The sequence below is a fragment of the Dromiciops gliroides genome, chromosome 1 (genome assembly GCF_019393635.1).
Source record: "Dromiciops gliroides isolate mDroGli1 chromosome 1, mDroGli1.pri, whole genome shotgun sequence".
Classification (NCBI taxonomy): domain Eukaryota; kingdom Metazoa; phylum Chordata; class Mammalia; order Microbiotheria; family Microbiotheriidae; genus Dromiciops; species Dromiciops gliroides.
The window spans coordinates 199655014-199667667 of record NC_057861.1 but is presented as its reverse complement, the minus strand read 5'-3'; the positions used below and the strand labels follow the sequence as shown (position 1 = coordinate 199667667).

General features: G+C 32.7%; 1 protein-coding gene across 2 annotated transcripts in view; it reads left to right on the top strand.

Moving 5' to 3' along the window:
* Positions 1-12654, top strand: part of ZNF407 (zinc finger protein 407) — a 660319-nt gene that overhangs the window by 256783 nt on the left and 390882 nt on the right. For both annotated transcript variants that reach the window (XM_043976868.1, XM_043976869.1), the window contains exon 4: positions 2748-2822. In XM_043976868.1, the coding sequence (XP_043832803.1) occupies positions 2748-2822 (75 nt within the window). The remainder of the gene's footprint in view (positions 1-2747; positions 2823-12654) is intronic.

Here is a 12654-nt window from a genome sequence, read left to right as displayed (position 1 = left end):
AAAAGAAAACTAATTGTTTTATTACTAGTGTTATATAATAAATACAGTTTAGAAAGGAATGCACTTTAAAAAATTTACTTGATTGGTAGTCTAAAATAAAATCTTCACAACGCGACCACAAATTTAGGTTTTAAACATCACACAACATACCATGTTGTAACAGGTCTTTTCTTTAGAATCCAGGCATTTTCCTTTCATAACTTCTCTGTTCAGTCTCTGATTGAAGCTACAAGACACCGTTAAATTATAAATTCATGCTACCCTACATCTTATGATAATATTGAAATATCTCTAGCTTTTAATGAAAATTAATTGAAAATCTCTAGCTTTTGAATGAAAAGTCAAGTTGGAAAATTAGCTTGTACTATTTATTTATTTATTTTTAGTGAGGCAATTGGGGTTAAGTGACTTGCCCAGGGTCACACAGCTAGTAAGTGTTAAGTGTCTGAGGCCGAATTTGAACTCAGGTACTCCTGAATCCAGGGCTGGTGCTCTATCCACTGCACCACCTAGCTGCCCAGCTTGTACTCTTAAACAGGCATTTATTATTAAATAGTTGTTAATATTTGTGACTGATCTGTGTTTTGTTTTGTAGTAACCTTTCTCCTCCCCCCCTTTTTTTTTTAAAGTGAGGCAGTTGGGGTTAAGTGACTTGCCCAGGGTCACACAGCTAGTAAGTGTTAAGTGTCTGAAGCTGGATTTGAACCTAGGTACTCCTGACTCCAGGGCCGGTGCTCTATCCACTGTGCCACCTAGCCGCCCCATGTAGTAACCTTCTTATTCAACAAATCTTTATTTCTCAGATGAAGACAGTGACTTTATTGAGGAAGAAAGAAACAAAATGTTTTATGACTCTACTTATTTGTTTATTTATATGTGTTATTTGAAAAAATACATTATAATTGTAAGATTTTTGAAGGAGTAGAAAAGATCTGATAATATTTGAATATTATAAAATACCTTATTTTCCACCATTTTGTCCTTATATTAATGCAACAAAATGGTTACTCCTCAAATATTGCTCTTCCTTTTCATATAAATCAACCTTATTTTCATTTCTAATACTGATGAATATTGTACAGAAGCTATTTTTTTTAAATTTGGAGACCTTAAGAAAATTTTGTGTCAAAAACTGCCATACTAATTCTGTTCATAATGTTATTAAACCTCTTCAGATTTTACTTGTATATATCAATAAAACATCTAAACTTTACACATTTAGATTTTTAGCCACTGGAAGCTTCTTGTCAAACATTATTGCTATTAGGAATTAAACTCTTAAATTTATTTTGATACAAAGAACCCAATAAAATATGGAATTCTTTATAGTATACTATAGTTTTAACTGAGCATTTTTATTTTTACTACAATTATTTTACTAATAAATTATAATACTCTTTACATTTGAATAGCAATAGTAATGTTAATGTGGTCAGTTTTTTGGCTTTTAAAGATCTCTTATTCATTTATTCCTAATATATAAAAAGAAAATTCTAGTTTAATTGTTTTTATAATAATAATATAGTTTAAAACAATTTCAATTATTTCATTTCACCTTGAAGGCTGCTCAGAAGCAAGATATTCAGTAATGTGAAAATGCTCAAACCAGATCAATGTAGAAAAAGAAAAAAACTTATTTTTTTATTAATTTATTTTTAAAAAATTGTATTCTTTCTATGCTTTTGTGGCTCATCTGTGGAATAATGTTGCCATGTTTTAGAGTTGCTGCATTGTCCATTAGTGCAAACATGTCCAGATGAATTCAGTGTTTAATGTTAAAAATCTTATAACATGCCAGTTTGATTTGTAGCCCTTCATATCATAGAATGCTAATTAAAATCATATTTTTGCATATGTCATGCCTTTCATGTACATATGCAAATAGATTCTATTGCCTTTCAGCTATTAGTAATTAACTTTATGAAGGACAGCTGTAATACATAATTAACAAAAATGTTTGCAAGCCCTTTTCACACTGAAAGTTACAGCAGTAAAAATTTTTGCTTATCCAGAGACCCATTTTAGTCTGAAGCTCCCAAATGATATCTAAATTGTTTGAAGAAATCACATGACATAATTAAATTGATGTTACAGTATTATCAGTGGAAGAATGGTACTCAATAAACTAGCTCTTGACTCCTATCTATTTCATATGTATGTCACTAAAATTGAATTAAACAAACTGATTTGTGTTTAAAAGAAGATCTCATGTCAGGTAATACTTTTTTGTTGTAGTTATTACAACTCATTATTACAGTTGTTGCCACTTAAGTACAATTGCATAGTATAGTATAGGCTCAAAGAATTGCTTCTATTTTATGCCATATCAAACAATTTCCAAGTTTTTAATGAATCATCACAAAAACTATTTTCTTTTTGTGGTCCTGTAAATATTTAATAAAGTGATATTTGATCTGGCACACTTAGTGATAGATGGAAGAAATTGGTTAAGGGTTAGACTTGTTGGCTCCTGAGCTGCTTTTCAGCTCTGAATCTAAGATCTTAATATCCTTATATTTTGTGTGTGTGTGTATGTGTGTGTGTGTAACACACACATGCACAGATTTATCTTATTTATGATAGAAGTGTTGAAAATTTAATGTGTAGCGAACTTTGAAAGACAAGAGTCATATGGATAACTGTCTTCAATATGAAATAACTCCCTTGAAAATATAATTCTAATTTTGTATCTGTGACTCTTGTTTGATTGTTTTCTCTAACTATTATTTGAATTTTTCTTCTTCCAGGGTTGCCTTTGTGATGAAGAAGCACTTAAATACTCATCTACTTGGCAAGCATGGAGTTGGTACACCGAAAGAAAGGTAATTATTTCTTACAGTAATTTAAAATTGATTTGCCAAAGCAAATTTGCCAAGTAACTTTTCCAGACTTATTTCTGTTTCTTCAACTCTAGAGTGAGAGGATTGGCTTAGAATAGGGGTCAGCAAACTAACGTCAAAGGGCCATATTTAGCCCTCTACTTGTCTTTGTGTGACCTTCAGGCTAAGAATGCTTTTTACATTTTAAAATACATTGTTTTTTTCCATGGACTATAGTTTTCTGACCTCTGGTTTAGATTATCTTTATGGACCCATTAAGTACCAGTACTCTATGATGTTCAGATGTTAATGAGAACTGCTAAAGAGAAATCTTCTAAAGAACTTTGCTTTTATTTCCCATTATCACTAAGTATGCTTCAGTTAAGTTCTAGTAGAGGATTATTGAGGCTCCTTCCAAATTTTATGATTCTAGGATCTTAAATTTAGTATTCTTCTGCGGCTTTACTTTCATGTGACTACTGAATATATTTGATTTTTTTTTTGGGGGGGGTGAGGCAATTGGGGTTAAGTGACTTGCCCAGGGTCACACAGCTAGTAAGTATTAAGTGTCTGAGGTCGGATTTGAACTCAGGTCCTCCTGAATCCAGAGCTGGTGCTCTATCCACTGTGCCACCTAGCTGCCCCAATAAATTTGATTTTACTAAACTAATATACCATTTACCGAAATGTAGTAAACCAGGGAAAACAATTTATCTAGTAGCCTTTTGTCAAGAAAGGCTATGATAATCCATTGATAATTGTCTGCATCAGTGATTTTTAATTCTTCTGGCATTGAAATACCCTTTAACTGATTGTTTGAGTTAACACCATCCCACTCCTGAAGTGCCGTATGTCAGATTAATTTTGTAGAATAAGAGGTTAATTTTTTTTGGGAATTTCTGACCCTTTTTTTTTTTACAAGAAAAATAGGGTTGTAGAATATTCTATATAACAGTCATTTAAGAACATAAATAAACATAAAAATACATTTCTATACAACTTTATGCATGTCTACTAGAGAATGATTACATGATCACTTTTATTTTGAGAATTAAAAAATATATTTTTGTATCCTTACTGTTGAATTTTACCTTGGTGATATTACATATATCTTATGCATCATCCCCAAAATAATACTACATTTGCCATTTCATGAAAAATAATGCTAGAATTATGGTGTCATCAACTGCCAGATTTTTAAAATGTTCTTTATCCCCTTTCTACTATATATCATTATTTGCTTCATTGCATAGTTTTAATTACATTAGATAAATGCAATTTAGGTAAATTAGGTAATTAGGTAAATGGAAACTTAGCCATGTCAGCCACCAGGTAAACATGGCTACTTCTCATATTTTCAGATTTTATGAGAGATTTGATTCTTCTTAGAATCAATTCAGTTAGAAGCACAAGTGTGTTACTTTTTAAAAAATATGATAAATTTCTCCATATATTCCCATATGATGGTTATACTTCCACATATATTACCTGAAGTTTTGGATATTTCATAATGGTTTAAAAGAGCAAAAATTATATATTGTATTTATAATGTACAATTTTCTCAATAATTTGTAAATACTTTTAGCAGTATTCTTTTGGTTAGAAACCTTTTTTAAAATTCTGTTCTTTATTCAAGGTATACCTTCTTCTGTATGAATTTAGTGGCTATCAAGTAGGCTTTTGTGTCATTGAGTTATTACATCATGTTATGCTTTCCTTGGGCCTTGTATTCTTATACACCTTTCATAAGAAGTTAAGTTGGAAATATACAGTCATACACAGTTCTATGTACTAAACAGACAACAAATGAAACATTTGAATTTTGAAATATAGGTCAAATTTTAATATTTCATAATGCTATTATGAAGTATCTCAATTTTTTGTTTCTTTCATTTTTTTGCTACTTTCTACAAGAAACTTTTACATATTCCCTTAGTGCTAATGCCTTACCTTTGAGATTCTCTCCAATTTATCCTTTATCTATCTCTTTTTACTTAGTTGTTTGCATGTTGTCTGCTCAGTTACACTCTGAACTCTTCAAGATCAAGGATTGTTTTGTGCATTTCTTTCTATCCCCAATGCTTAACTTGGTGCCTGGCAATAGGTGCTTAATAAATATTTTTTAACTTGACTTAGCCTTATTCTTCCTGCATTCCAGCAACATTTCTTTTTTCCTTAGTACCTTCCGAATATATCTTTCTTATTTGTTTTCTCTTCCTCCTCTTCTTCCATTTGCTAGTACCAGAAAATAGTAGTTTAATGTGATAGGTCTTTTTTACTCTGAGGTTTGGCAATATAATATCAGGCTATTCCGAGTTCTTTCTGCTCTAGAATTAGTTAACAGTTTCAACATCTGAATCCCCCAATTTTCACCTTGTTATATACTATAGTCCAGTTTTTCTGTGCTCCAGAGCTGACCTAATCTAAGTATCTTTAGAGTGAGTGATTTTTTGCCTCTTAAAAGCCTTTATTTTGGCTCTGAATACCTTCTGTTCATAATACTTTGTATCTGGCACTTCCTCTTAATATACAGTAATACTGAGTAGTAGCGGCAGGACTGCAATAGCAATATAATCTTGCAGTAGAAGTCCCTAGTTGGTGATGGCTAAGATTTAAGTAGTGTAATCTAACACAATAAATGCCGAAATGCTTCTCTCTTCCTTTCCACTTTCCCCCACTCCCTTCCCTTGGAGGGGGAGCTGATGTCTTTTAATGGCTTTAGGATGCAAGGAAACTCTTCATCAGCATGTTGAACCATCACTTTGGGCATAACTGTTCTCTAAATTAAATTACATGGTTTTTCTTACCTATTTAAAACATTAATGCCTTGACTATAATATTGCAAGCTTGCTATATTTTAATTTCTCTAGGACAATATAATCAGTTTACTTTTTATGTTTTGAATTTGATTCTGCTCTCTGATACATTGCATATTATAGCAAATACTAATAGAAGTTAGCTAAATAGACTGTGACAATTAGATTAATAATGCATTTTGTTTGCAAGTGTTTAGGCTTTGTGGTTTGACTGATATATGCAAAGATGGTAATTTATTAAAAATAAATTCATGTAATTGTACTACAGAGTTTGATAGACCAAAAAAAAGTTGTCAGCATGACTATCACCAGAAACAGAAAAATAAAATAAATTCAAAATGATATACCAAATGAAAACAAAACACAAATCATACATATTTTAAAAAGTAAGGAATGCCCCCCCCTTTCAAAATTTTTGTTAGTATTCCTAATCATTACTCCTTTATATAATGCTTTAAGATTCATTGTCTTTTACTCAGTTATCCTTTGAAGTATATAGTCCAAACTGCTAGTCTCTCTTAATATCAGTTTTCCCATGTGTAAAATGAGAATAATTGAATTAACAAAGGGTACACCACTAGTTTTGAAGTGTAGGAGCCAGAATTAGAACTCAGACCCATCACTCCAGTCCATTGCTCCTATTGTGAAATTATAGTTTATTATCTCTAAAATTTTTATCCTGTAAACACTGCTTAATATGTTTACATAGTACTATAACAACACAAATACTGCCTTTACATATACATACATGTTTATATGGACATCTCTAAATACATATTCACATTATAGCAAGTTGTTTATGACCTCATTCTGAAGTGTTTTCTGCTCTATTCACATGTCTCTTGGATATCCTAATATAAGGTATCTCTTTTGTGAATTCTCATCCAAAAGTTAAATATAAGAACAATTATTATCCCATTAACAAAATGAGTATATCATAGTTAAAGCTATGTATAACTTACAAAACAAGTTTGTGGAGGATGGATAGATAGTTTCTTATTCAAAGTAGGCTTAAAATGACTCAGAAAGTAGGAGCCAAAAAGAATTTTTTTTTTTTAAAGTGGTGACAACAGCATCATTTTGTGGTCAAAGCGCTTTTTGATGGAGTTCAGCCTGATTCTGCTCTTATCCCTAAAATTTTCCAATTTACATATCTTATAGAGGTGAGGAAATAATTTCTGCTCCTATACTCAATTCTATTGATTATCCAAATAAAAAATACAGGATGTTCTCATCAAGAATTCTTTGGATGTATTTCTACATGTAATATAGCTCTTGCTGATTTATTGTCAACATACATCTACCTTAAAGTTGACATATAGTAGTCCATTCTAAGTTCAAGGCCAGCAGATGGTCATTATTTTAGTATTAACAATTTTCCTCGTAACTATCTTGTATCCTAATGGAACCTTTGGACGTACAAATTTATACAAATATTAGACAAAAATGTGATTTAATTGTGAGAGAAAAGTACTGGCAGCTGTGATAGGTTTAGTTTTAATTTGTGTTGTCATAATATGTGGTGTTCAGGAATCTCTTCCACCCCTCCTTCCCTAATTTAGCCTTTTTGTATTTATGGCTTAAAATTTTATGAAATTAAGATTTTTCTATTTGAAGAGGCTTTGTTAAATTTTCTCTGCACACACCATTACCTGACAGACCATAATATAACAAAAGTATACATCCGCACACATATTTTGAAAATTTGTATTTTAATTATGTAAGAGTACCCAACTTGAAGTTATTTTGTCTTTTAGACATGATATGGAATATGATGGATATCATATAGAGCTATTCCTTCCCTACTCTCCTCTTCCCCCCCCCCCCCCCGCCCCCTCGATTTTGCCTCTCACCCTCACTCTCAGACAATATGGATGGGTAATGAATGGGAATTTCATTTGGAAAATTGTATAGTACTTACAGTGACACACCTTCTGCCCTGCCCTCGTGTTCCCCACCCCCCAACTCCCACTTCTACCACTAATTCTCCACCTAGCTTCTACCCAAAACATAAGTTGTCACTTAAATACCTACCTTGTATTATCATATGGCTGTCAGTCATGGAATACTATGAATAATGAAAATTATTGATCAACAAAAGACAATGGAGCGATGGTGTGTGTGTGTGTGTGTGTGTGTGTGTGTGTCTGTGTGTGTGTCTGTGTCTGTGTCTGTGTCTGTATGTATGCATGCCTGTGTGATCTTCAGGATATTATTAGTGAAGAATTATATACATGAAGCTGTGTAAAAGGTGTCATCAAATAGTTGTATACATTGAAAACCTTATGGTTTGGTCTTACAGGGAGTGAGGGATTTTCTCTTAATTCCCTCTTTTTTCCCCATTAAAGTCAAGAGATCAAGAGAAAGGTCTCTGGCATGTTTTGTGGCCTCCTTTTGGAGTAGTCTATGGCTGTTTAAATAAGATGAACTTTGTGTTTAAATGTACTTTCATTGTTTTACTGAGGCAGCTAGGTGGCTGAATGGCTAGGCCTGGAGTCAGGAAGACTGGAGTTCAAATCCAACCTCAAACACTTGCTAGTTGTGTGACCTGTGACAAGTCACTAAATCTCTGTTTGCCTTTATCCATTGGAGAAAGAAATGGCAAACTATATCATTATCTTTACCAAGAAAATGCCTTGGGAAGTATTGGCATGCTGTGTTACACAGGGTCATGGAGAGATTTGGTCATGAAGAGTCAGGCATGATTGAACAACTGAACAACAACAACAAATTATTTTACTAAGGTCCCCTGCATGATATGTTAGTTATGATTAAGCTTTACTATTTAACTGTTATTTCATTTTTATGTATTAACCAAAATAACTTACTAGATAAAGTGTCGCAAATATCCTATATATTAAAGACAAAGGGAAGTTCCAGGAAAAATTGTCTCTGCACTGAATTTATACATCATTAAAATTTATTTTGAAATTGAAGCTGTGTTCTCAAGGGGAAAAAATCCCTAGTATAAAGAGTTGAAAATTTAGATGAGGAATATTGATATGATGACCAGCCCTGTCCCATACTTAACATTATAGTATATCTACTGTGTTGTATCTTTCGCTAGTATTTTGGAGAGTTTTCAAAAACCCACAGAATGTTGTGACTCCAGAATCTCCATTCTAATTTTGTCAGCTTTCATTACTCATTTCTTCTCCTGGAACTTAGGAATTCCTCACATGTTTGAGAATCTACTGATTTCATAATATCTCCCAAAGATTTGCTTGCCTTCCTTTTAATTTTAAATACCTAAATATGAATAGAATTTATCTACATTTAACATATTTCTTTGTAGTATGAGTATCCCAAAGTGTTAACCTTCAAGTTTCACAAAACTAGTAATATAACAGGTTTACATACCATAATCCCCCTCCCTAAAGCCCATAATAGATTTCCTGGGACCATAATTTACTGCCAGTTATTCAATTTGTTTGCCAATAATAAACTGATAGAAATCAAATTGCCATGTTATAAAAACTGAATGAAATATAATTGATGCCCGACTTATTCAATTGATCATCAAGCTTAAGTGAGTGTTTTTATCCTGGTCGATTAAAACCAGAATGTCATACATATTCTATTCTTATTCCTTCATTCTGAATCTCTTTGTGTGGTGCTTTTTGATGGCGAATTAGAAATTTAGGTGTTTTTTTTTTCTTGATATGAATATTATAAGAGATATGGAAGGAAAGAACTCAGTGACAGCAATCATATACTCAGAAAATTGTTATCACACATTATATTATGGGCTAGATGTTGAAAAGGAATCAAGGCAAGGGATGAAGTCTCATGTTTGAAGAACAGCATGAAGGCTAGTTTGACTGATAGTAGTGTGCCTGAATGTATAAATGAAAAGACACTTATTAAGTCTCTATTAGTGATGACAAGTAATATACACCAAAAATGAAAAAGGATTATCTATAACCTTTGGAAGATATTTCTGTATTTTAATTATATTCTGTAACATGTATGGATTATGTGTGGAGACATAGTAGTTACCACCTGTTCATAGTTATGGCATAAATTTGTTTTTAATTATTAATTAAATAGAAACTGTTGGACAAAACATCAATAGATGAATGCTCAGTAGAAGGCAAATACATTGATTTAACAAGAATTGAGGAATATAATGCTCAAAGCTCAAAAGGTTAACAAAGCTGATAAATTATTGGTTAACTTGATTAAAGTGGAAAATGAGTTAGTTATAAGTGATCTTGTTCTCCAGAAGCTCCCTTTGTGGGAGCTCCCATCTGAAGCTCTAGAAGGTTACATGATGTTTGAGCCTTGTCAAGAATATACAAGAAAGTGAATCCCAAATCATTGTTTGTCAAAGAAGGCATTTTTAAAGTAATGCTCAATTTCTGCTGTCCATTCTAGAATACCCCTATATTCTATGATCCCAAGAGTAATATTAAAGAAAAACCCTTGTAGTCTTTGATATTTGATATTTTTATCAATGATTTCATCTATGTAAGGACTCCATACATTGTAGATTGTAGTCAACTCTGCCCTCTCATATTGTGGGGAGGCCTGGCCTCAAATAATAATGTGTATTTGCTTATTTGTTCAAATATCATATTCACCTAGTAGAATTTAAACTCTTCAAGGGAAGTGAGTTTTAAAAAAAAAAATTGTCATTTACCAGCATAATGTCTTGCTCATAAGTAGTTACATGCTCAATGTTTGTTGGGTTGTATGTTGGAGAGAGGATTATTATTATTATTATTATTATTATTTTTATTAAGGTGTAATGATTGGAATGATGCCACCTACTGGAGACTTGCTATGGGAAAGCTCCGCCTTGAGGAAAATGCCTCAGAGGGCAAGGCCATGTGGCTTTTCCTTGGCGTCAGGAAATGACGTTTGCTCATGGGTGCTGCCTATCAAGGCTACCAGCCAATCAACTTGAGGAGCCTCCTATTTTCTGGGAGGAGACAGGAAGGAGGAAAGAGAGCCTGCGCAGAGAGCTCTCGCTCTTTTGGGTTCCTGACTTGATGGTGGTGGTGGCAGCAGAGGACTTCACAGGAAATTTGAGGAAAGATAGGAATGCCAGGCTGTTGGAATTCTGTTCTCAAACTTATCCAACTGCTTTGGAGAACTATTTGGAACTGTACCCAAAAGTCTATAAATTTGTGCACACCTTTAACTGAGATTACCAATTCTAGGTCTTTATCTCAAAGAGAAAAGGACCTATATCTACAAAAATATTTATATCAGCTCTTTGGTAGTTGCAAAGAATTGGAAATTGTGGGGACATCCATCAATTGGGGAATGGCTGAACAAACTGTGGTGGTTGATTGATGGGATATTATACTATAAGGAATAATGAGCAGGATGCTTTCCTAAAAACCGGGAAAACTTACATGAACTGATGCAAAGTGAAGAGAGCAGAATCAGGAGATCATTGTATATAGTAGCAGCAGTATTATAATGGATGATCAACTGTAAGTGATTTAGCTATTCCTAGCAATATAGTGATCCAAGACAATTCTGAAGGATGTAAGATGAAAATGCTATCTGTCTACCTCCTGAGAAAGAACTGATGGAGTCTGAATGCAGATCACAGTATAATATTTTTCACTTTTTGTTTTGTTTTTTTATTTTTATATTTTGGTGTCTGTTTTCTTTTACAATATGACCAATATGGAAATGTTTCACATGATTATACATGTATGACCTATGTAAAATTGCTTACTGTCTCAGGAAGAGGAAAAAGAATTGAGGAGGAAGAGAATTTAGAACTCAAAATTTTTTTTTAAAAGGATGTAAAAATTATTTTGACATGTAATTGGAAAAAAATGAAATAGTCAAAAAAAAGAACTTGGTTGTGAAAAGAAGATTCTTCAGTCAAGACTTATTGTTATTCAAAAAATTGACAATTTGTTGTATTCTTATTCTATACCAGGTACTCTGCTAGACCCTGGAGATTATACAAAACCAAATAATACTACAACCTTGCTTTTTAGGAGCTTTAAAATTTAACAGATTAGATAAGACATATACATGTATCTGTGATAGGAATTAAAAGATGTACATGCAAGAATGAGATAAAGTGGTATGAGAGTCCAGATAAGAGGGAGGGATAGAATTTTTGGTGGCATGGAATTGAGTTGGATGAGGAATGGACTGTTTCTGGAAAAGGTTCATGGAAGCAAGATGGTGTAATTTTTTGTAAGTTAAGGGTACCTCGGGTGGCTTAAGAAACATTATCCAAAGAAAGAACTGATTCATTTCTTGATCTCTACTCTTAAAAATAACTTAGCAGTATATAAAGTTTAAAGTCATGGAATTTGAATTTGAAAAGATTCATTGAGTCCAATCTCTCACTTTAATTGTTTTTTGGTTGTGTAGCAATGAGGGTAAGTGACTTGCCCAGGGTCACACAGCTAGCAAGTGTCAAGTGTCTGAAACTGGATTTGAACTCAGGTCCTCTTGAATTCAGGGCCAGTGTTTTATCCACTGCGCCACCTAGCTGCCCCGAGTCTAATGTCTCATTTTACAGATGACATGGTTAAAACCCAGAGTATGTTAATGAATTGCTCAAAGTCAAATAACTAATACATTATTTTTTATGTCTTTGTGTATGATTTGTTTGCATGTGTGAGTAATTATTTTGCCATGTGACTTTTTGCCTAGTATATTCTGTTAGAACTGTATTCTTTTGAACTGGAAACTTCTGTTAGAAATTCATGTTATGTTTAGTGAAAATTATTATAAGTTTTGTGATTGGATACCAATGATTTAATATGATATATTCATAAAAGCCAAGCCCAACTTTAAGGCTTACCTTGTTAGCTTTATGAAATATATCATATAAAAAGTTTTTGTAGATAGATGTGTTGCTTTGCCAATTTTGCAGTGTGTGTAGGAGATTAAATAAACATAAAATGTTATTGTTCTGTAGCATGTGGCTATAAACATTTTATAATAATACAGTTTGCAGATTTTTATAGGCTTTTAAATGTTTCTTATCAGTAGTGGCATCATGACCCTTAGCATTTGTTGGGTTATAAAATGTA